This window comes from Pocillopora damicornis, chromosome 11 (genome assembly GCF_964200805.1).
Source record: "Pocillopora damicornis chromosome 11, jaPocDami1.2, whole genome shotgun sequence".
Lineage (NCBI taxonomy): Eukaryota > Metazoa > Cnidaria > Anthozoa > Scleractinia > Pocilloporidae > Pocillopora > Pocillopora damicornis.
In genome coordinates this window covers 22,575,729-22,598,477 of record NC_142680.1, presented here as the reverse complement: position 1 = coordinate 22,598,477, position 22,749 = coordinate 22,575,729, and the positions used below count along the sequence as shown (strand labels likewise).

Below are 22,749 nucleotides of genomic sequence, written 5' to 3'. Positions count from 1 at the left end.
CCGCAAATGCAATCTCTTCTAGGAGAACATTAACCAGGGAAGCAAAACACAATTTCTGCGCATAAGTTAGCTATTTCCTCGGGCTTTGCGCATATACTTTTTGCGACCCAGTTATCAGTGGGCTCTTTCTTGTTGAGTCGTTAAGCGTACATTTTCAGAGGTTTCAAACTGAAAATGTCAATCTGACATGCGCGAACTAAATTTCCACTGGCGGGTGTTTTGAAACGGCCGTTATATATATATATATATATATATATATATATATATATATATATATATATATATATATATATATATATATATATATATATATATATAACTAACTGCAGACAGTACTGTTTCGGCCTTCTGGGCCTCATCAGTGCAGTGCTGATGCTAGGGTGGAGGAAAGGCTATATAGCCACCTCACGTGATCTCACATATGTGGGATCATCTAAGCCATGCCAGAGTGCTCAAACTAGAAAAACTAGTGAGCATGCATAATGCTAGCAGCAATGACTCATCCTAGTAGAGTGCTCAATTTGGACATGAAAGCAAAGCTTTGTATGCCAAAGAGCTATATCTAACTGCAACTATCTAACTATCTAACTGCATCTAATCTATATATATATATATATATATATATATATATATATATATATATATATATATATATATATATATATGCCGGCTTTCACAACCAGTCCCCTCGATTAACTATGATTTCTTTCAATCATTTGCTTTGTATTGAATTTAGGGTTAGCACCTTAATTTTTTCAGAAAGTAAGTTGCTTTGTGTTGAATTTGCATTGCAAATTTAGTACCTCAATTTTTCAGAAAGTAAGTTGCGGAAAAAACAATGCAAGAGGACGCCTTAGAAGAACAAAGGAAGACTCTAAGGAAAAGAAGGAAGATACTAAAGAAAAGAATGGAGGAGAGTGAGAAGAGAGCAAGAGAGAAATGTGAGGCTAAGAAGAGAGCAATACAGAGGAAACAGAGACGTGAAAGAGCAAGAAGAAGAAACAAGGAAAGGATGAGAAAAGAAGAAATAGAGAACAGACGAAGGGAAGAAAGAGAAATGAGAGAGAAGGAGCGAGATTTGGCAAAGCAGAGGGAACAAGAGTCGGAAGCGAGTCGTAAAATAATGAAGGAATTTGATTCGACTCAGTTTCCTTATTTTACCAGCATGTATTCACGTCGTTTTCTCAGTGATGAAAGCTTGGGAACGGGTGGTTGAAATACATATTTTCTGCGGAGTTTGGACTCTAGAGACATGCCCGGACTCATTGTATCAGCGAGCTTCCATTTTAATTATTAATATTTCCGATGGAAATGCGTAGAATTTTTGAGAGAACAATATAGATTATTAAATAAGTTTATCATTTTGGAATTACAATTTTTCGGGTAGTTTCAAATTTCCAGTATTTATATCTTGCAAATAGTTTAAGACAGACAGACAAGATTTTATCGGAGAAAGATGGAGCTAATAGTTAATTTTTTATGCCAATATCACGGTCAAATTGTAAATTATAAATTCCATCTAAGAGATATTTTTTCACAAGTTGTGTGAATTCAAAAGTGAAATTTGTTTATATATTTAATATTAATTTAACCATGAACGAACGAAAGAAGATTAACAATAAAGATTTTCTTGAAAGTTGGTTTCCACTAAGTTAATGTTAGTATAGTATTGTAGGGTAAAATCAGCATAATGTTAGGACAATAGAAACGAAAAACTCAACGCTTCTTTCCTCTTGTTTTATTTTGGGCTGTTGGCGACTATTCTCCCCACTCCTTCCCCGTTCCGCACCAACAGCGCCACCCAGCATCCTGAAAAGGTCACTTTGGGCTTGCACAGATACAGTCATGCTATCTTTTTCATTCAAAGTCATTTATCAAATGCAGCTGGTTAAATGTTCAAACATTTCAGTTTCTTTATGACCTACGCGATGATACCTTAACTTGGCCAAGGTAGTCATTTTATTAAATGACAAATGGATAGACGAATCTTTTGGATCAATGTCAGTACCTGAGCCACTTCGCCCCTACCCCTTCCCTAATTCAACTTTAACCCTAACTTGTTATCAGGGGAGAGATGAGTGTGCAGTTGCTCAGATACTGACATTGATTTAATCTTTTTATTTCGCTTTACGGGGAAAATCTCAAGCCTTGCGAATAGTGCTTATGGACCTTAAATATTTTCCTAATATTTCAGCAGTGGACGTTTCACCATGGTTTTGGGACTTCTTTCTGGATTTCCCAGCTTATCTCTTCTACTTCTCTAAAAGGGGTCACTGATGCCAGCCAAGAAAGCACATTTCCCTGTCAGGCATTCAATCCTCGTGTGCAAAAATTCCTCATTTCGCTCACCAAACACGCATTTAGCGGGATTCTCATGTAAGAAAATTGATTTCAAACAAGCAGTTGCGCACGCTTCCTCTCACTTTTCACACCGTACTGTCATTTTTCGCCTTATAGTTCTCTTTGTAATCAGTCTGTATCACATCCGGGAGATTCGATAATGACGCACTATTACAGGAACAAGTCAAACCGGTTTCAAGCGAAACGTGTTCTGTTCTGCTTTGCGCTGGATCCTAGGAGTAAAATATTTAAACAAATATCGTCAATGTAGTAAATTGTTTTAAATTCTGCTGAATCAACAATACAGCTACAAACACTTTCATCGGGAAATTAGGAGAATTATTTGATTTTCACTCTTTTTCATAACCCTTTACACCCCAACATCAGTATGCATATCCCCCGTACTCCATTCTACCATATATCTCTTTACATTACCTAAGGTGTTAAGGAGAATTTGTATAACAATTAATTCAAGAGCTTCTTTAGTTTGTGATTATTTCCTCTATTGTCGTGACCTTAATGTTTGTTTCAGGAATGATAATATACAGATTTAGCCAAGCCTAAAAGCGCAGCTCGCATTTTTTTTTATCCCGCACGTCTCAAGGGCACAACGCCTTGCCCCGGCCAGGACTAGAACCCGGGTCGTCCGACTCGGAGCCCAGTGCACTGACCACTGGACTACTGGACAAAGCCGTGGCGTTGGCGTGCCCGCGGTACAGTTGACCACGCATGTTAAAAGTAGCACTTTGTACGGTCGTACAGTCGTACAGTCGTACATCCAAATTTTTTCGGCTTGATGGGTTACTGCTGTTTTGTATAATTATGGGGCTACGCTCTGCGAGCTTCGCTAGTATAAGGAGAAATTAGATGCTAGTCACTCTCAGGAGTCCAATGGTTAAAAAAAACAAAATAGCGCTTCTCAGTCAAACAGTATGTTTCTTAAAGAAAAGAATTAAGAAAAAAAGAGGCGTCGCCCTTTGTTTTTATTTCAAACATGGCTTCCTGTTATGGTAAGCTCCTTTATTAGTTCGAAAAAATTCGTGTTCCTCTCGTAACTGGCCTAGAAAACGTGTCATCCTTTGAATCAATGAGATCTAAAGTTAGAGACACAAAGACTAACTCGCGAAGTTGATTGCCAGTGTGAACCGACAAGTTATCATTGGGTTAAAAGAAGTAGTTTGTTTGTTCTCAAAGAATTTGTAACAACTTGTGTTTTGATTGATGATTTCTGATCTTGAATAACGCACTTTTCAATCATAATTCAACTTCCATACGACAAGATTTTGGGGAAAAATTACAGCTTTGGCAATATCATACAACAGCAAGTTTAATAATAAACGGCTCTTCAAAGAGAAGTTCACTTCCCTGCCGTAAGAGCGCATTTCGATTGATTGCCATGAAGCAAAAACCAGAGTTACTACGCGAAGCCAATGAGAACTCAAGACAAAAACATTTACATTGTCTGATGCGCAGCAAAAACAGAAGTGGCCACGTCATGACTGGTTTCAGTTTTAATTCTGATTGGTTGAGAGAATGCTGCGAGATTTTTGGACCAGTCTCGGAGAGAAGTGAAGCAAAACTTAAGCAATCCAAAATGATTTTCGACACTCAATTGCAATTTGCTCTAATTACAAAGCAGTGAAATACCTGATGTAGCGTTGGTGTACAACTTCCCAACTCATTTTGACCATCAGTTTGATTCTCGTCTTGTTCCTCAAATAGCTGAGTTTCTGCCTGTTCAACGTTTTTCTGTATATTTTCATCTTCTGTGTTTTAAAAAAGAGAGAGATCCATGTCTTTAAACGCGATGGCTAACAAGGCATTGCTTGGTCTAGTAAATTTTATTTATTGTAGAAGTGATAAACCTAGCTTTAACACTGGAGTTTTATAAACATGGCTCAATGATACAATTTGACAAAAAGCCCCCTTCAGGAAAATGAAATATCTAGCTCATGGGGAGCTGTTAAAAAGCTATACTTTTGCAATTAATTCCCATGATTGCCATCGAAAATGGTACAGAATGCTAGCTGGGAATTTCATATCGCAAAAGCAATTTGTATTTGTTTAACCTAAGAGTTCTGTTTAAGATCACGGGTTTAAATGAAATTTCTTAGTCGTTTCGCCAAGCTTCAGCAAAGACACGTTTATCACTAATCCAATTCCACTAATCATATCAGTCTCTGAATGAACCGAGAAATACTATATTATAAAAAAATATATATCGTACCAACTGTTCCATATATATTGGTCACTTCTGCGGGTGGTTTATAAACAAATCTTTCTAGAAATGCAGCATCCTCGGGGCGTGTTATGGTATTAGTTCTCCGCTGAATTGAACCTTGCGGCTGACGAAAAATCAAAAGTACAGAAATATATTCAACTTTCTGAGGTTCTCTACATACTAGAAAGAGTAGACTACTTCAGTCGCAAACATCAAAAAACGCAGAAAACTCATAGCACCAACTTTGGCATAAAAATGTAACTTCCTGACTTTTTCCCCCTTTCAAGTTATAGATCAAGGGAGAATCGGGGAAAGGGGACTGATTCCTTAACACAACAATTTTTCCTTAGGCAATCCGTCTTAAGTTTTTTGTAGATCACTCCTTCTCTCGATCTCCATCAAGACATTCAAGCGACACACGCGGCACGAGTAGCATTTCCCGTGCTAAGAGATAAAATATCTTGAGTTTAAAAGGAGCTGGTGGTAAATTTTCTTTTCACATTTGACTTTTAAGGGGAATTCATGGTCTTAGTCTTACATCCACTTGCTTCCTCTTATCAATATTTTAGAGAAACAAACGATTAAGTTGTTTAAAAAAATCACATACCTTCGAGCAATCAATATTTGATTGAAGAGTACTCCTTCTGTAAACTTTCCCCTGCCTCTCCTCCCATGTTCGAGATCGGCTTAAAGAGTCCGACTTGCTCCACCAAGGCCGAGCAACGCCATAGGCCTGCGCACGTGTTTGACAGCGGATTATACGTAAATATTCTGCGCGTACCTAAATACAAAAAAAAAGCAAATGAAGATCAGACTTGGAGAATGTAAAGAAAACTCTGATACTTTTACACGTGTCAGCTCTGATGAAGGGCTGTTGCTCGAAACTTAAACTTAAAATCTCTTCACTATGGCCAATTTACAGTTGATTAAAACATGTTTTTTTTTTTGAAAACTGAAGGAAGCTTGCCTCACCTTTTCATCCCCGATGCAGTGAAAGACAAATATAAATAGGCCCTGTGAGATAACAGATAAATATCAAGGAATCAGTTTAAAAAAATTGACTACCAATTCAGGAGGCTAAATTATTACCGATAAGTTCTTGAATGTAAAAGAATATCGTTTAAAAATCTCCTGAACATACCTGTAAGGTGTTGAAAATATTAAAAAGATATGCCATAAATATGGTGTCTTGATTGACTACAAAAACTCCAAGTATCCACGTCAGGCCGAGGAGACACGAAAGTAAAGCACATCCTTTGGACCAGTATCTGTTACGCAAAACGATTGTTAATGCTATTTTAGTTTTTGGGCTGAAAACACGCCCAACGTCACGATCAGGTAATAATCTGAGTCATATTTATTGTGTGATGTTCTCGGGAAAGACACTAATTGAACTCTTACGGTGAACTTCTCCATCCAGGAGAATTGATCATGTGAACCTAACAAAAATACTGAGGGAGAGGGCAAAGGGTTACTCTGATCGATTAGGGACTCTTCAAAGATAACAGTGATGAACGCCGAATATACCCTTGGATTCAAATAATCGTTTTCCCCCAAATGTTTTCCGATAACTCAAGAAAAGGAATTATCACGATAGCGAACCAAAGCAAAACAAACAAAGAGGCTGTAAAGAGAGCTCAAAGCGTAAACAAGTTAAAGCGTTGGAAAACGCATATTAAAAAAAAATCACAATTTATTTTATAAAGATAAATTAGGGTTTTGTTTTCCAGGCATCAAAACGGCCTCAAAGGTGACGCGAAGTTTCTGGTCCAGACACAGCGTATTATTATGAAATAGCAATCAGATTTGTCACTCAATCGGAAAGTTACTTCTGTGGTCTTACCTTATTTTTTCAATACTTGTGTCTTCCTTCTTCGTTCGTCCTCGAGCTGCCATGATCATAAACGTCTTCCCCAAACAAACGAAATTAAACTGTGGAAGAAAATTTTGACCAAACATTGGTCAACCTTCTCTAAAACTCCAAGATTTGGCTTTTTCGTGGAAATAATCGATTAAATGATTACATAGTTGGCTGGGCACAACATACAAATCTTACTCTTCATTTCGCTCAGTAGAATATTGAATAAGAAAATAGATGCATGTTTATCATTTGTCTTCAGAGTAAAAGACAGAGAAATTGGGAGTCGCCCATGAGTATTAGAACGCAGGTTACTTCCGATTTCTCACCATTGACTCGAATTAAACCACTGAACTACCAAATTTGTGCACTAGTTACCAAGCCATATGCAACACTGCTGCATATAGAATATGAACCCAGTCAGGGTTCATATTCTTTCCGTGTATGAAATTGAATGTTATAAAAGCAAAAAGAAAGTGGAACTTACCAAGCAGATTAAAAGAACTGGTCCTACGAACGCCCAGGTAGAGCGCCTTTCAATTGACAGCCAACAGCTAACAAACAGAAACATAAGGAATTATTAATCATAACTTATTCTAGCTAACAGAAACACGGAAACGCCATGTATCAAAAGTTTGTGCACAGAAAGTTCGGTATTCACATGTCTTGGAAACGCAGTACAACTCCTAAGTTAAAATGAAATGAGAGCATATTCATGGGTCATTTGAATTTCATGATTATCGCTATCGAAGCAGCTTTTTTGTTTTCAGACGTATGTATGTTTAAATTGCAAATTTGTGAAAACTAGGGAAAAGATGTTGATAAATCCATAAAATTATGAGGCTTTTCCATTCATCTGGTCTGTCCGTTCTACGAAATTTACCGCTCTAATTACGGAAAGGTAGGCTTTAACAAACGAATAACGGTCCTTTCACTTCATTTAAGTTCTTCACCAGAAACAAAGATATCTTTGCATTAAAAAGGTTACTCACAATTCCTCCGTGCCATAGCCTTCGTAAAAAGGCACAGCCGACACAGCCACGACAATTACTGGGATGCCTGAGTAAACACAAAAGATATGTTGTACTGTTTAGACAAAGTCATGCTCTGGGTGTTTACAACTGACATTAGCCTCGTAACCAGACCTTTCATGGTTAGGCGGTTGTACATGTCAGTTACAGTTACACGGTAGGATCTAAAAAAACGAAATTAAACGGACATATAGCTGGATTGAGTGAAATTTACGTTGAAGTAATCAAATTGCGTTTCCGTGACTGCCCAACTCAGATCGTGACTGGCAAATTACCCGAGCGATACAATACTGAAGGAGAGAGAGAGAAAAGAGCCTAAGGGCCTGTTTACAGGCCCTAAAAATCATATTTTTCCAATAAGGATAGATAAGAAATGACCCTACTCGCTTATTGCACAGGGAAATTTGTATGAGCCGTAAGGGCAACTCAACTCGAAAGCAGACTTTACCTCAAGGAATTAGATGCGAGCAGTCAGCAATTAAAAAGACACTAACCCCAACTAAACGTAAAGAAAACAGTTCTATCTCTCGCTGGCCGAGTTTTAGTTCGGAAAATCTTCACAAGCAGAAGATAGAGGACGACTCCCTCCACAGCCATCCAACAAAATGAAACCAGAAATAAGTAGTGTAGGGTGATGGCGATGATCTTGCAAATTAGCTGAAAAAAAAAAGTATTGAGTTGGAATCTAAACCATTCCTTCAACTTGATTATGGAATCTAAGTCAGTTACTTCGAAAATTAAATTAATCATAGTTTGTTCGAGTCGAGTCGACGTAGTCATCAACGGGAAAATAAAAAAAAAATTCAAAACGTCATGATCACAGACTACTCATTATTTGTCGCCTGAAGGAAGGAGCAGGGGGGAAGTCGCGTCCCCTCTCCTCTCCGTTCTCCCCTGAGAACCATGTGATCCCCAAAAATCCCCCGTCTCCCCCCCCTCCCCCCCCCTCCCCCTGCTTCTCTCCTAGGCGATTAATTGTGACCGCTGCCTTTGTTTTGTTTCTCATACAACACATTATTCTTGTATCTTCACCTTATTCGCCGTCTTAGTTATGCCGAACAGGAACAAAGTCTCCGCCATACCCAGAGAAAGTGCTAGGTTGGCGTGAACGAAATAACGATGACGCGTGTTTCTAAACCTGAAAAAATTGTTTAAAAAATTCACTTGTTATTCTATGGATAAATGATCGCTTGATCAGTGTAGCAGATAACGTGGGAAAGTTTGATATTGATAGCATCCGATAATAAGACTACGGTTTAGTTTAAGAGGCTAGAGTGCTTTTCGATTGGGTTTCGTGAAACCAAAACCAAAGTGAAAACGGTGGCCAATCGGAAGAAAGGAAAAAACCCTAAAGTAAAAACAAGAAAACTGCCGAAAGCGCGGGAAAACAAATTTTCTGGACCAATCAAAGAGCATGGTAAAGAAAATAAAAACAATCTCGGATTACTTCCGGTGTTCAATTAAAAATTGCTTTATACCGAGAGAGCACAGTACTTTACTCACCTTAAGAAAGCAAAGGTGAGAAAAGCGAGGGCCAAAGCTGCGACGGAAATGCTAATACCAACCAATGAAATAAGACTCAAGGCAAATTTGTGTTTCTCCTGTTGATGAGAGAGAGAGATGATTACATTTACCACAAGGATAAGAGATGATTAAAAATATAATTAGGTAAATATTAATTAAATGTATAGCAAATTGTAAGGAAATTTGCGCATCTTATCTTGGTTGTCGTGGACTTAAGACTATCTGTACTAACCATTGTGTCATTTTCTGGCATGTCTGTTATGCGCATGAGCACGGCAAAGCTTGTTAGATGGTAACACTGACAAGTGGTATGGCTTGAGTTCCTTTCCTTTAAATGACAGCCTGTTTGCGACCAGAAACCTCTGGGACTGAAAAGAAAAAAAAAGGTCTCATAAAATTGTCTCCAGATCAAAATTATAGCTATTTATAGGTAAAGGCTGCAAGGTTCTCTTTCGCCCACTAAGGCGGAAGTTGATGAAGTTTCGGCTGATGGTAAAAGAAACATAGTGTCTATTCTAAGACACTTGCTACCGAAAGCCATTTTTTTTAAAGGTTCGTTTTGCCATAAAAATATTTTGGTTCTTGACTCACCCAGACACATTCCAGAAAACACAGTTAGCTTGGAGTTTGTCGTTATTCTGTAGCGGAAGAAAAAACGATATTTCTTGCGTCAGCAGTGATACACAGCAGGTGTGAAATAAATGTTGTGTGAAATGAATGTCTTACAAAGCGTTACATTTCCATGGAATTGTACTCCTAGGAAAGTAAGTATGCTCTCAAGGGAATAATAGCAAACACACTGCCACAATTGAATTGAGTCGCTAGTCGATGCAAACCTGTTTGCTTTTCATAGTTATGATGACTGGGTCTTCAAAGCTGTTTATTTTCATCGGGTGCAGTGAAACTGACGTAATTTCAGATTCGATTTTACCCAAGCCACTCTCATCTTCCGTTGAGTTAGAGGATCTGTAATAAACAGATAATGTTAACCACGGTGTAAAATAAAACTTTATTGAAAGAAGAGGGAGTTAAAAAACCTACAGGACTGGCCATGCTACTTTATGAGTTCTTTACAAGTTTGGGTAGATTCTAGTTTTGGCTAACGGTACAGGAAGGTAACACAGAATTACTTACTTCTCATCTGCGCTTGGCTGCATCAAAGCTTCAAGGTTGCGGTATGATACGAATGTAATATACTGGGTCATGCCTGGTTTAGAAAGAAAAAAGAGCAAAGAATTGAAACAATTGGTGTAGGAAAATATATTTGGCTGTCAAATGGACGGATAAATCTTCTGCCGAACAAGCAGATACACATAAACGACCTCGTGGACGTCTATGTAACTTTCAAGGCAATTTAAGGAAATATCTCACCATGGATATGTCAGAGGAAAGTTGCTGACTTTCTGAAATGAAACAATTCCACGCCCTTTGCCTTGAATTTTGATAAGTTTCAGTGGCACTTACCCTGGTTTCCTTCATTCCGTTGTTGCATTAACACGGAGCCTGGTAACAAGACAGTGCTAGAAGTAAGATTGCGTATGATCTTGCTTGTCGGCGGCATCCGCTGGGCAGTCGGTTTGACGTCGCTGATGGATTTAGCACTCAACACTAGAAGAGAAGAGATAAGAAAAAAGGTAAGGACTTTTGAGACGGGTTCAAATTTTTCAAGATGTACTCTGGAGGAAAGTCGATCCGGTAAGTAACCCCCTCTCCTTCCGTCCCTCCCCGTCCTTCTATTGATAAAAATGATCTGCTAACCGTTAAGAGCGTTTTTTCAATTACACAAACTGAGCAGTGTAAGGGCCACCCAGAGAGATTTCTATCTTTATCTAATTCTTTCGTGATAATCTTGTAGGCGTATCGCGTGATATTTTATTTTTCTAATTTAGTAATTAAGCTAGGGGTTTGATGACGGATGGGTTACTTAAGATTTAGGTGTATAATTGAACATAGCACGGTAATGGCAGACTTTAGAATGTTCGTGATATAGAAAATCAATAATGGGGTGAAATAATTAGATAAGGAATTGCGTGGGGAAATTGTGCGTGCGCGTTTGGGTTGGAACATCCTGTGACGTTGCGTGATGTGTCATTCGTGCAGCAAATATAATAGTGCGTGCGTGTGGGTGTAAATTATAGAAGTGTCGATCGGCGTAGAATGAGAAACAGTTGTTAAAATCAAGTTGACAGGAAATAGCTTGGGATTTTAGTAAATCACGAATAAGTAATGTCAATCCCGGTTTTACGTAGTTTAGGCGTGTATTTCCGTTAATAGCAGATAAATAGAATTGCTATCTTGTAGCAGAAGATTAAGATTGTTTGAATGTAAAAAATTCGGATATTGTATGGATTATAAATAAACGCAAGAAATCGGAAAGATGCAATCCTATTGATTGTCGAACCAGCGCTCCTCAGAGATTTTCCTTAACGCAGTGGAGAATTTTGCAACAAATTCGGCCCCGCGAAGTTCCAATTAATAACGGGCGCAATGCGAAGAGTTTCTGCTTCAAATCACGCACGAACTAAAGGTTTATCTTCCATTTGTTACGGAAAGTCCGAAGAATTTCCAATTAACCATGCTGTTGAAAACTGCGAGAGCTCTAAAGCTAATGTTCACATGGGAACACACCAAGAAAAACTGTTCGTTTTCCAAGGGTTTTTCCTAAAGTGTGAAGTACTGTGAGTCACATGGGCGGGTTATCAGGATTATAAAGAGTTTCTCGTTTCTTTTACCTCCAAATATAGCGCCCCATACGGAGTTTGTGTGGAGGTAACTAGAGTGATACTCACCGACGTTTGAGGCCTCAGATACGATTGCATTACTCGCAACAGCTGTTTTGGCCAAATGGAGAGCAATACCATCAACTCCTTTTAAAAGCTTACTTGCTTCAGCGGCCCTCGAGTCCTGGAAAATAAACATGCCAGTTAATGCAAAGAGAGCCATTTGGTCACCAGCTGAAATAAAACCAACACCTTTCAAATGCCCTCCATTTTCTCTCTGTATATTCCTTACCTCTGGCATAAATTTCCACGATTCAAGAGCTTTGTCGTCTAGAATATTACTGGAAGACTTCACTATGGCCTAAATAAAAATAGAGCGGCAAATTTGACACATTCTGATATGAATTTAGAAAAAATTTTTAGTCACACGAAGGATTTAACCTAAGTTGACAAACCTTTGTAATCTTTTTTATTGTTTCGTCTCTTATGGCAGGTGGTAAGTACTGCATTGTTCCCAGGCTCTTTTGTGAAATCTTCGCTATGAGGTCAACGACCAGTTTAAGGTCACCAGCTTGAAGTGGAGCTTGCCCATACGTGCTAACGTCAGTAGCATTAACAAGCTGCATGGAAATTTCGGTGACATCGACGTCGGGATCATCCAGCTGTATTGTTAATAACAAAAATTATTTCTTAAAGTGGTTAGAGTCACTGTGGCTTTGGGCGAGGCACTTAGATCTGGTGGGAAATTTGGTAAGCTATACTTCACTACACTGACCAATAATAGTGCGCTGTGACAGAGAGATATGATGAAAATGTCACAAAAAGTAATTTGTTCACGGCGAGTTGCCTCTCACTCAAACGGATCAACAATGTTCTCATCGACATTTTATGCTATTTAAAAAAACTTAGAAAAGTGTGATTCCCGTTTTTTTTTATTGTCATTTCTTTATTAAAAAAAGGAAAAAAAACCACGTTACCTGTTGGGCGATATTTATCATTTTATCCGAGACGCATTCACTGAGATCAGGGACACCCCATTTAGATGTGCTTTCGCCAACTTCCAAACACTGTCTCTTAGCGATACCTGGTAATTGGGGCATGGAATACGAAATTTAAGGGAAGTTACGTTGGATAGGGAATGACATGAGATATGGAATGTGAGAGTTAAAATTTGATAAATGTGAGATGAGATGCGATGTGCAAGATATGAGATACAAGATAGGAGAGGGGAGAAATCAGATGTAAGGAAGAGATATGGGATATGATAATTGGGAGATATATACGAGAAACAAGATAGTAAAAACGAGATATGAGATATGAGATATGAGATATGAGATATGAGATATGAGATATGATATATGAGATATGAGATATGAGATATGAGATATGAGATATGAGATATGAGACATAATATATGAAATATGAGATACGAGATAAGAAACATGATATAAGAGATGTATAATAAGGAGAAGTTAGCTTAGAGATTTGATCCAATCCTACCTCTTGATCCAACGGGACACCTGGAGAAAGCCATTTGTCCTTGTGACGTCACCGGCCATATGATGTTTAGGAATCTTTCAGTGTCGCAAAATGCCCCTCTTCTTTCATGTTGTGACATTTCTAAAAAGATAATTGCAAATTTAGTACAATAAGGAAAACAAATGTCCATTATTTACTGTAACTTTGCCACCATGAAATATGCAGATTATCTAACGTGATTTAGATAGACACAAAGGCTCCTTGGGAGTCTTCAAACAGTGAAACTGGTGACACCTGAAGCAACGTTTTAGCAAACCATATTATAAATGTAATGGTAGACCAAAAGAAACATTTGACTTTGTTAACAGAGCAGTTGTCTTGAAATTCCCACAAACCTTTGCATGCTTTCCCGTCAAAAGTCCATCCAAGAGGACAACGACAAAAGTAGCTTCCTTTGGTGTTGATACATTGGGCGCGGTCGAAACATGGATCTGGCATTTCTTTACATTCGTTTCTGTCTGTGAGAGTAAAAAAGAATTGGATTGTAATTTGTGAGGGGATATTTCCTCCGTAGCCCCTTACATTTGGATTCGAAAGGGTATTTTTTTAAGCAGTTCAGTCCGAGAAATGATCTATAATTTATAGATTTAGGCCATCCTAAAAGCGGAGCTCGCATTTCTTTTTCCCGCACGTCTCTTCAATAAAACTAAAGCCCCTACTATGGATAAAGTGCGTGGTAATATTAATGGATTTTCATTCGCAACTTCTCCGTGTCCGTGTAGAGGACTGATTATAAGATAGTGCCTGTGGTACAGTTGACCGCGAAAAGTAGCACCTTGTACGGTTGGTCGTACGGTCGTACATCCAAATTTTTTCGGCTTGATGGGTTATTACTATTTTGTATAATTATGGGGCTACGCTCTGCGAGCTCCGCTATAAACCCTAAGTAACCTCTCAAATATATAATTCTTCAATTTTTTGGCTCTCATTTACACTCCTTATTGGTAAACGATCCGCGAGAGGAGAAAGACTTGCTCAAGAAAGTAACCGTAATACCCCAGTCAGAGAAACAATATGGAGTTCCTGGATAACTACAATAACGACGCGCAAAGTACACTGATTGAGTGTGTCCCTTTAAAACTAGCTTTTCGTTCCAAACTTCAGCTGAGCTTGGAGACAAATGTGAGTTAATTTGTTAAAAGATAACGTTTGTAATCTGCAATACTTAGTTCAAGCGAGTGCAAACTCACCTCCTGTGATAAAACTGACCGCAGCTGATGCAAGAGGAACGCTGTTATTTTCCAGAGCCTGCACTTTGATTTCATATCTTGTCAGCTGCTTCAGGCTTGATAATGCCATGGATTTTTTTGGTGTCACCAAATCAATGGCTTTATTACCTCTTTTGGCTGTAACTCGGTAGGTTACGTGACTATTTCCAGTCTCAATTGCATTCCATGATAGATTGACAAAATTCCAGTCATAACTAACGATTTCAACTTTCAAGAAAGTTGTACTGTTACCTGTTGTACTGTTACCTGTGGCACGAGCTGTCAAAGAAATGCAAAAAAGAGAGAGAGAGAGAGAAATTAATCAGCTGTAATAAATTGAATTTCCCAGATAAAAATTTAGTTACAGCTGTAGAGAACAAAAAGGAAAGAACCATTATTTATTTTGCTGAACACTGAACCCAACGCTTTCTCATCCCTGGATCTTTCTGAGATCCCACAAAACAAAAGTGATCTAAAATAGCACAAACTGCACCACCTTTCGGTCTCAGTCTCCTAGCTTTTTTTTTTCTTGGTAAAGAAGATATTTGAAACAATAGAGCATTTTTCAAGTTTGTGTCGTTGCACCAAAGCCACAATATTTAAAAGACCAATAAGATAAGAGGAAAATTTCATGGGCAGCCAATCGGAACTCAGAGTTAAAACATGTTAATTGCTTTAGCGCGGGAAAACGCGTGCTACCAGATCGTGATTGTTTTTAGCGTTTAATCTGTTTTGTTGAGAAAGGAGCACGAGTTTTCTGAGCCAATCATAGAGGTAAGTAATGCAAAACCAAATTAAACAATCTTGGCTTACTTTCTGTACTCGATTGAATAATTGCCCTTGTATTATATCTAACCTGGTTTCGTTGGTTTCTCTTCAGGTACAGGAAGCGAAACATTTTCTGTAGGGTATGTAAGTATGTTCCCTTCTCCAAAGTTATGAACTGGTTTCTTCACAATAACATTGACATACATGCGATGAGGTAGGGGAAGTCTTCCTACAACTGTGCAAGACGTTCGGTTTCCTTCGCAGAGTAAGCGGTTTATAATACGTCCATCATTGCTTCTCCACTGCATAAACAATCTATATATGGGTTGGGTGTCCTGCAGTGTCACAGGTATCCATGAAACAATTCGGAAGTGAGGTCTTTGTATTTGGACAGGAAGGAAACGGACTGACAATCGAGCTGAGAGATAAATAAATAAATAAAAACCGTTACGTCTTGACTTGCGATCAGAGATTTGAGATTCGGGCAAGGGACTCGGAATGAGGGTTACAGGATATGAGATACGGAATTTGGGTCTCGGGATTTGGGCTACGGGATACGAGATACGAAATTTGGGTCTCGGGATTTGGGTTACAAGATTCTGGCTGCGGGTCTTAAGCCTCGGGCTAGGTTAGGATCAAGTGGGTGGGACTTTGCGCGTAGCGCTTCGAATTATAGAACTGGAATTCGGGAAAAAGATGAGGGATTCTTGACTCGATTGAGACACTAGATTAGGGATTTGCGGTTCGGAAGCTGAGTGTGGGACTAGGAGTAAAGGATAACCTAAGGGATTGGGTTAGAGTTTAGGGGTAAGGCTCTGCGTGTGATGCTTTGGATGAAGGATTAAGGATAAGGGACTCGGGATTCGGGATTCGGGATGGACGGTTAGGGATCGGGGTTCACTCTGATCTACATTTTGGGAAGCTTGGTTACCATTAACGTCGAGTAGATAGGACGGCATAATATGTTTTGGGAGGGTGAACCGGTTCAACTAACGCTTAAATATTGTAGTATTGCTATACGTCGTGTATCAACATCCTTCCCCCTAGGGTGATTCCTGAGAAAAAAAGTTACCAAACTACTTTTTTTAAACTTTCCTTAAATGTTCCCTTCTGATGACTGTTTCAAAAACTACAATGGAAAAGATAATTCACCGTGCTTTTTTACGAAATATTATGGGCTAAACTTACCTCATTTATGCCTTTACTGGCACTAATCACACGCGCAATTGCATTGGTTCACGATGGTTAGAAGCAAGGGTTTTTAAAAAAAGGGCACTTGATAGGTAGAAAGTCTCGAGCGTATGGAACAATTTTGTATATAATTTGTGGAAAAATCACGCAATTTTAAAGGACATCGACATAAAACGTTCCTCAAGTCGTTGCTTTCAAGGTTATAATCTGTACACCAAAATTATATAAATAGAAATATAGGTCACTGTGTTCGTTCAAGAGCTAAAGACCATCTTTGCCTGGTACATTGTTTGAAAAACAATACCTTGCTCTCGGAATGCGCGCGCACTTAATCGCATGATTACATGATTTTGTGCTCAGTACAGGATGTGCGATGCAATACTGAGGAATCACCTTAAGATAAATAATTAAAAACAATAGATAAAACAAAGCAAATGATACAAAAACAATTCTTTTTTCTAAAATCCGCGACCTTTTAAAGCCCCCGACTTAAAAGACACGACTTTAAAAGACGAGACTTGAAAGGCGCGCCACGCGACTCGGACCAGTACTCAAACTTGGCTCAATACATCGTTTTCGTGTGACACCATGGAGGCGTGTTCGTTACCATGACAATAGACGGCGGCAATGTTAGTTTCTATGGCAATTCTGTGAGATAAGAATTGTTTTTATACGTAATTACTTTGTTTTAATTGATAATGACTTTACGTAAGTGCTCAGCATTTGACTAAAAACTTCCTCTAATTTGTCTACCAACTCACCGTCGCTCTTTGTTCTTACGAGTACTTTACAATAACCATGTTGCCTTGTAGCAACAAGTTTTTCGGTAACTGTGAATTTTCTTTTGGAATGCAAAGGTCTGTAAGGAATCTAGATAAATGAATAAAAGTTTTATCAAATTAAACCTGGCTGGAGGGAATTGTCCATAGGGTCCATTATAAGGCTATAATTGTGGTATACTCCCTTACAGAAAAATTTCCATTGTTGGGAATTTTATAACTTACGCCAGACTCTTTCCGCGTCAGAAAAACCGCCGTTGAAGAATTTGCGGTGGCAGAGCATTCGAGAAGTTTTCCATGACCTGAAAAAGGAAAAATTTCAGTCTAATCGTCTCAACTCGACTTTCTAACAGGGAGTTTTAAATAAAATTGCGTTGATTATATTTTTACATCAGAGCCCTTTAAGATTTGACTGTCGCTCTCTTTTCGATATTCAGACGCGTCAAAAAGCGCGCATTTACCTGGCCTTACCCTCCCTCGGGATCGCGGTCTCAAATGATGAGATATTGCGTGCAGTAACAAGTAGCCAGTTATCTTGGTTCACGACCCATTAAGCCGATGAAGCAATACTCATAAAGCGCTTTAATCGTCGTTTAAATTCACGAATGTAGACTGAACAAACTAGAACATATTTTATCTCCCACAGTTTGACTAAGAAAACTAACCTTCCTTATCAGCGCTCTGACGAAATTTTTTTCATTTTCTTCCTCTTTTCCGTTAGCCCCTTGGCCTATATGAGTAAGCTTATTTGATGCGATAAAAATTATGCTTACTAGATTCTAAAGAAAATTTCTCATAGTCGAAGTGAATGGTTTAAACAGAGTTTCCGCTGATATTCGCTCTAAAACAATTTTACGGTTAAAAAGTGCTGCAAAATCGGAGACAACTGAAATCCCTAATGGAAAATAATTCTTTTTAAAACACCATTCATGATTTAACCACAAGCGCTATTAGCAAACATCGCCGGAAATAGCACACAAACTTGATTTCACATCTCTATAAATTTTGAACTTTAAAGACAGGTTTTGTAATACTCCATTACGCTTATATGCTTCTCAGATCCAAAAGGGATGTTCTGCCGTGCAAAATAATTGTATTAACCTGAAAAAGGCTGGAAATTGTAAGCCCAGTAAGATTTATTCAAGCAATTAAGTCGATAGTATGAAAAATGTATTTGCTCTCCGGCACCAGTCTCGAGTTGTGAGGGATCCTGTCACTTAGTAAATAATATCTTAACAAAATCAACATTGGTCTCGTTTCGAAAGGTCTCGTTAATTAATCTGATTATTTTTAATGCATGTTTTGTCTGACCTGATTGTGATGAAATTTTTAAAATACTAGTCAGTGGCTTGTCAGTAAGGCATTACAACCTGAGGGGCACTGTCTGTCGCTAATCGGACTCCACATTATAAACAGTTGAATGAACTTACTTAAAAAGCACTGCTTATGATCGAGGATACTATAAAGGACATTTTTCTGATAGATAACTAAATTTTGCTAATGGATTTAAATACATTGAGTGATAGGTATCTCAATGAGGTGAAAACCAATGACCAAATTATTAAACGCGGAAAGCGTAACGAAGCCAAACATTAATTTACCGAGATTAGGTTGGAGTCACGAAAAAACTTATAATTGTCACTGACTTCTAAATCGTTTTCATTCCACAGCATTCATATCAAACGTGCAATTGAAAACAAAATAGAAAGTTAGCAAATAGGTAGCTTGAAGTTCGTAAAATTTCCCTAAGGAGACAGCTAAACCTCGTTCTCTGGCTTTAAAATCTTTGTTAAAATCTTTCCTTTAAAATTTCTGCCATGTCTTTAGAAGAAAGAAAGTTGTAAACAAATGAAAATAATTTGATCAACCTTCAATAACATTTTTTTTCCAATTCAATATCTTTAAACGAGACTTAGTAAATAATCTTACGTATTTAATTTGATGCATACTACTGAAATATTGGCTGAGTTTAACGTCTCGGTAGTGTCTGTAAATTATATAAGCAACGATATTCTTTGTATCTAAATTTTCCGTTGAACCATTATTGAGTTTAACTGAAAATTCCTGATAATACTTTACGAACGATTTTTCATAAACAAGAATGCCGTGATATTTTTTTAGTTCTTCAATTAGACTGATACGAACGAACCACAAACAGACTTGTTATAAATTATAAGACAATAAAATGAATCTTGAATTCTTTACTTACTGTTTTGAGTTGTAATTCCGTTGGCTTTGACTATTCTCGCAAATAAACTTGTCAGAGCAGTTATTGTTAATAGCCAGAGACAAAACTTCAGGAGTATTGACTCCATTCGCGTATTCTTAAGTTCAAGCCTTGGCCAATTCTACCTCTAGTGCCTTTGCAATTTAATTGTTGTCACAATTAGTCAGTCCTATGTCAAGTCCAGCCGAAGGGCGAATTTGTCTTGAAAGAATGAACAGATTACAGCGATTCCGCAAATTAAAATTTACACTCTTCAATCAGTAGATTGATCCTTGATAAACTCGTAGTTTGTTCTCGTAACACAAATAAACACGAAAGTTTTCATTCACCGAACCCTCACAAAAGATGACTGTAGATAAGCGAATTTAAACCGGGTGCGAACAAAGAAAGAGTCCCCCAGACAAGTTCGTGAGTCACTCAGCATTACCAAGTGAAATGACCTGTATCGGTGCAACCCAATATCATCCTGTCAATACGTGATAGAAATGATTGTTCGTGGCTAGCGGATCATACTCGACCTCGTCTGTCAAAAAAGCCGGTGAGGTATAAGTAGTAATTTCTAAGTATAACAAGAACTAGATTCCAGAGTGGTTTCCGGTGTGGTGAACGCCCACAAAAAAAACAGTCGACAAAATCCTCTTACGATTTTTTTATTGTGGGTTTACAACATCGTTACGCAGACAATAATGATAGCTATTTTTTAAGCTCACAACACGTATGACAATCAAGCTTGTTTGTCCTAAGGACTTATGAAATAACCCTCGCTTCCCGCCGAGCTATCGCAGTACACTCCAAATAATGCGGAAATTTTCAATTTCTCTATTTCGTGTTAGCAATGATGTATTTAATTTTTAGAGTGATATTCAGTTCATCAGCATAGTTAAAAATAAACTGCCCTCAGAGTTATCAATGCGTTATATCAAAAATACAAACAAAAATCTAGAATAGTCTCCCACGAATTTGCTTCTCGATCTATCAATTACCATGGATCTCTTAAACAAATAGTTTGAAAATACAGATGAGTCCGGAGTATTTCCTTCGTTTTCTATTAATCATCTATTTTATTTTTAATATTTTTTTTTCATCTTACCGTGAGCATACCACACCTCCCCGTGGAAACCACGACCCAATTTTTACAAAAACCTTCCATGATAAATTCCCTACTAATTTTCATCATCAAATAAAATTGTAGCCCTGACAGTAATTTGAACTAAGATCGTGTAAGGATCTTCGCACGGGATTGTGACGCGATTTCCTGCGGATTCCCGTAAGGACTGCCCACGGATCACGCCGGGATCACTGCTAGGGCCTCCAGGGATTTATAGAGGTATTTCCGACGGGATTCTCGCTGAAACCTTGCGAGACAGCTTCAACTTCTTCACTACCACTCTGACGTCAATCGCCAAGAGCGTGTTGGAATTCCCGTAAGGATTTTCGCAAATATTCCTGCCGGGATTGCCACCGATACAAATGTTAAACTTCTCTAGATCTGTTTAACTGATGATATTCTGCATCAACACCAATCGTCCTAAGATTCCCACCCGATATCAACCGGGATTGCCGTTGGAATTCCCGCAACTGCCCCAGAGATTTACACCTAGATTCCGTCGGGATTTTCAGCGGGTTCTTCTCGGGATTCTCTGCGAGATCTAGATTGCGAACGGCATCTGTAACCCTATCTGCAAATTAATGATAGATGGAATGAAGAATTTACCTCTTAATAAAGTTCAAATTAATCGGAATTATCCGAGATTTCCTGTTTTTCACTTTTGACCGAAGCAGTGATTTTTGATCATCAGTAAGAAAATCAAAACTGCTGGTTGATTACTTTAGAACCTTCCAGCTTACATGCGTGCACGTTCTAGTTGCAGAAATCTACCGATTACTTTTAATATCTTAACTGAATTAACGATGTAAGATAACGAAGACCTTTCTTGAAGAAATTGAAGTCACAACGTATGCAACAGGCGCCCCAAATACTGCGAGGACATGAAGTGTCGAAAGCGTCGTGTACATAAATAGAGAAAGAGAGATGGTTTATTGTGATCAAGGTCCGCGAATAAAGAAAGATGTATTTTACTTTGCGACGAAGGAACAATGCGCATTCCCTTAGAGGAATCGAACATAGCTTGGCTTACTGACGACATCTCTTTGGTTTAGTTACCAGGGCATGCAAACGCGAAATCCAAAGATATACAGTTTGCTCCGTAGTTGGAACTTTGTTTTATTTTCTTTGTCCAAAGCTCGTGATAAAACGAATTGAACATCTTTCTCATTCTCTACACATTAAAGTTAATTCGGGAAAATGTTATGTTTACGCAGGGACATTGCATGATAGTCCCATTGGTAAACGTTACAAGAGAATCAGTGTGATGTATCTTCCTGTGACATCATTAACCATATTTCTTTGCAATGTAGAGTTAGCTGGCAAGCTTGTCAAAGTAAAAGTCTTCGCGCTCTTCTTCATGAAAAACTTACAAAAGCTTTCAAAGGCTTCCCTCTTTATTCAATTTATAAACATTGTGTGTTGAGTTTTCAATCGCTGCAGCCCGAGATTTCTCCATTTTCTTTCCAAAAACAAAGATGTCTCTTATCAATAATGTATGTTCCCTTCTCTTGGCCTCACCAGAAATTCGACGCTGATTAGAGAAAACCAACGAAACACGACTACTTCCTGAGTATTTAAAGAGATCAGTGACTGAACCAAAAATAGCAGTTTAGAATCATGTGCGGAATATTTGCTATTTATGTACAGGAGTTAAAACGGATATTCTTCAGACACCATCGACACCATCACGTAAAATGGATACCGTTGGAATTAAATTGGTGAAGTAAACTGAAAAACAAACAAACAAACAAATAACTGTTGATAAATCATTCATGGTGTGATAAATTCTGCGCTTACAAAGCGTAAATTTATTGGATTACGTAATAAAAAAAGAGAAATTACGATAGGCAATTCTAAGGTGATCCGACGGAATTGAGGCATGATTTTCGAAAAGCGCTTCTCGATTGATTGTCGTAACACAACCAACAAAGTTGACACATCGACCAGTCAGAACCAACAAAAATATCCAGTCACTAGAAGCCGATTCAAACTCTAAGTAAAAACAAGCAAACTTCACGAAGGGCGGGAAAACGCGGGTGACCAAGGTTTGATCGGTTTAAGCTTTGCATTTGATTGGTTAAAGTGGCATCAAATTCTGTAACCAATCAGCGAGAAGTAACCAAAACTTTTCATTCTCAGATTACTGTCGACACTCAATTAATTGCTCTAAATTGACAAGACGCAGACTGAACGATATCGAATAAGGTAAAATACAGCGTATTCTCAGAACAGTTA

The 22,749-nt window shown here is 38.2% G+C and overlaps 2 protein-coding genes across 3 annotated transcripts in view; both read right to left on the bottom strand.

Annotated features, from left to right (window-relative positions):
* Nucleotides 1-1,723: 1,723 nt before the first annotated feature.
* LOC113678367 (adhesion G protein-coupled receptor L4) lies at nt 1,724-19,930 on the bottom strand. Of its 2 annotated transcripts, none has more exons than XM_089188532.1 (28): nt 19,389-19,930; nt 17,405-17,481; nt 17,162-17,270; nt 15,298-15,627; nt 14,424-14,720; nt 13,569-13,691; nt 13,195-13,314; nt 12,672-12,778; nt 12,150-12,356; nt 11,987-12,055; nt 11,764-11,878; nt 10,439-10,582; nt 10,109-10,181; nt 9,811-9,940; nt 9,566-9,612; nt 9,207-9,342; nt 8,954-9,051; nt 8,483-8,588; nt 7,945-8,107; nt 7,412-7,478; nt 6,907-6,973; nt 6,405-6,493; nt 5,703-5,829; nt 5,534-5,575; nt 5,169-5,342; nt 4,568-4,685; nt 3,988-4,106; nt 1,724-2,573 (listed from the first exon to the last, which is right to left on the bottom strand). In XM_089188532.1, exons 1-28 carry the CDS (start codon nt 19,492-19,494, stop codon nt 2,427-2,429), a joined length of 3,507 nt encoding a protein of 1,168 aa, XP_089044658.1. In that variant the 5' UTR covers nt 19,495-19,930; the 3' UTR covers nt 1,724-2,426. The 2 variants fall into 2 exon arrangements, with proteins under 2 accessions (XP_089044658.1, XP_089044657.1); XM_089188531.1 differs by having other exon boundaries at nt 17,369-17,481; nt 19,389-19,927.
* Nucleotides 19,931-21,610: 1,680 nt separating this feature from the next.
* Nucleotides 21,611-22,749, bottom strand: part of LOC113678408 (dimethyladenosine transferase-like) — an 8,191-nt gene continuing 7,052 nt past the window's right edge. Inside the window, exon 12 of the mRNA XM_089187277.1 lies at nt 21,611-22,242. Within this exon, the coding sequence (XP_089043403.1) occupies nt 22,200-22,242 (43 nt within the window). The 3' untranslated portion in view covers nt 21,611-22,199. The remainder of the gene's footprint in view (nt 22,243-22,749) is intronic.

Excerpts from the sequence above, each read along its gene's own strand:
- LOC113678367 (XM_089188531.1), bottom strand. The coding sequence starts at position 19,494 with ATGGAGTCAATACTCCTGAAGTTTTGTCTCTGGCTATTAACAATAACT. Across the intron at positions 11,879-11,986 it reads CGTGGAAATTTATGCCAGAG|GACTCGAGGGCCGCTGAAGC; the intron begins GTAAGGAATATA and ends TTTATTTTCCAG. Across the intron at positions 9,941-10,108 it reads CAGCCAAGCGCAGATGAGAA|ATCCTCTAACTCAACGGAAG; the intron begins GTAAGTAATTCT and ends TGTTTATTACAG.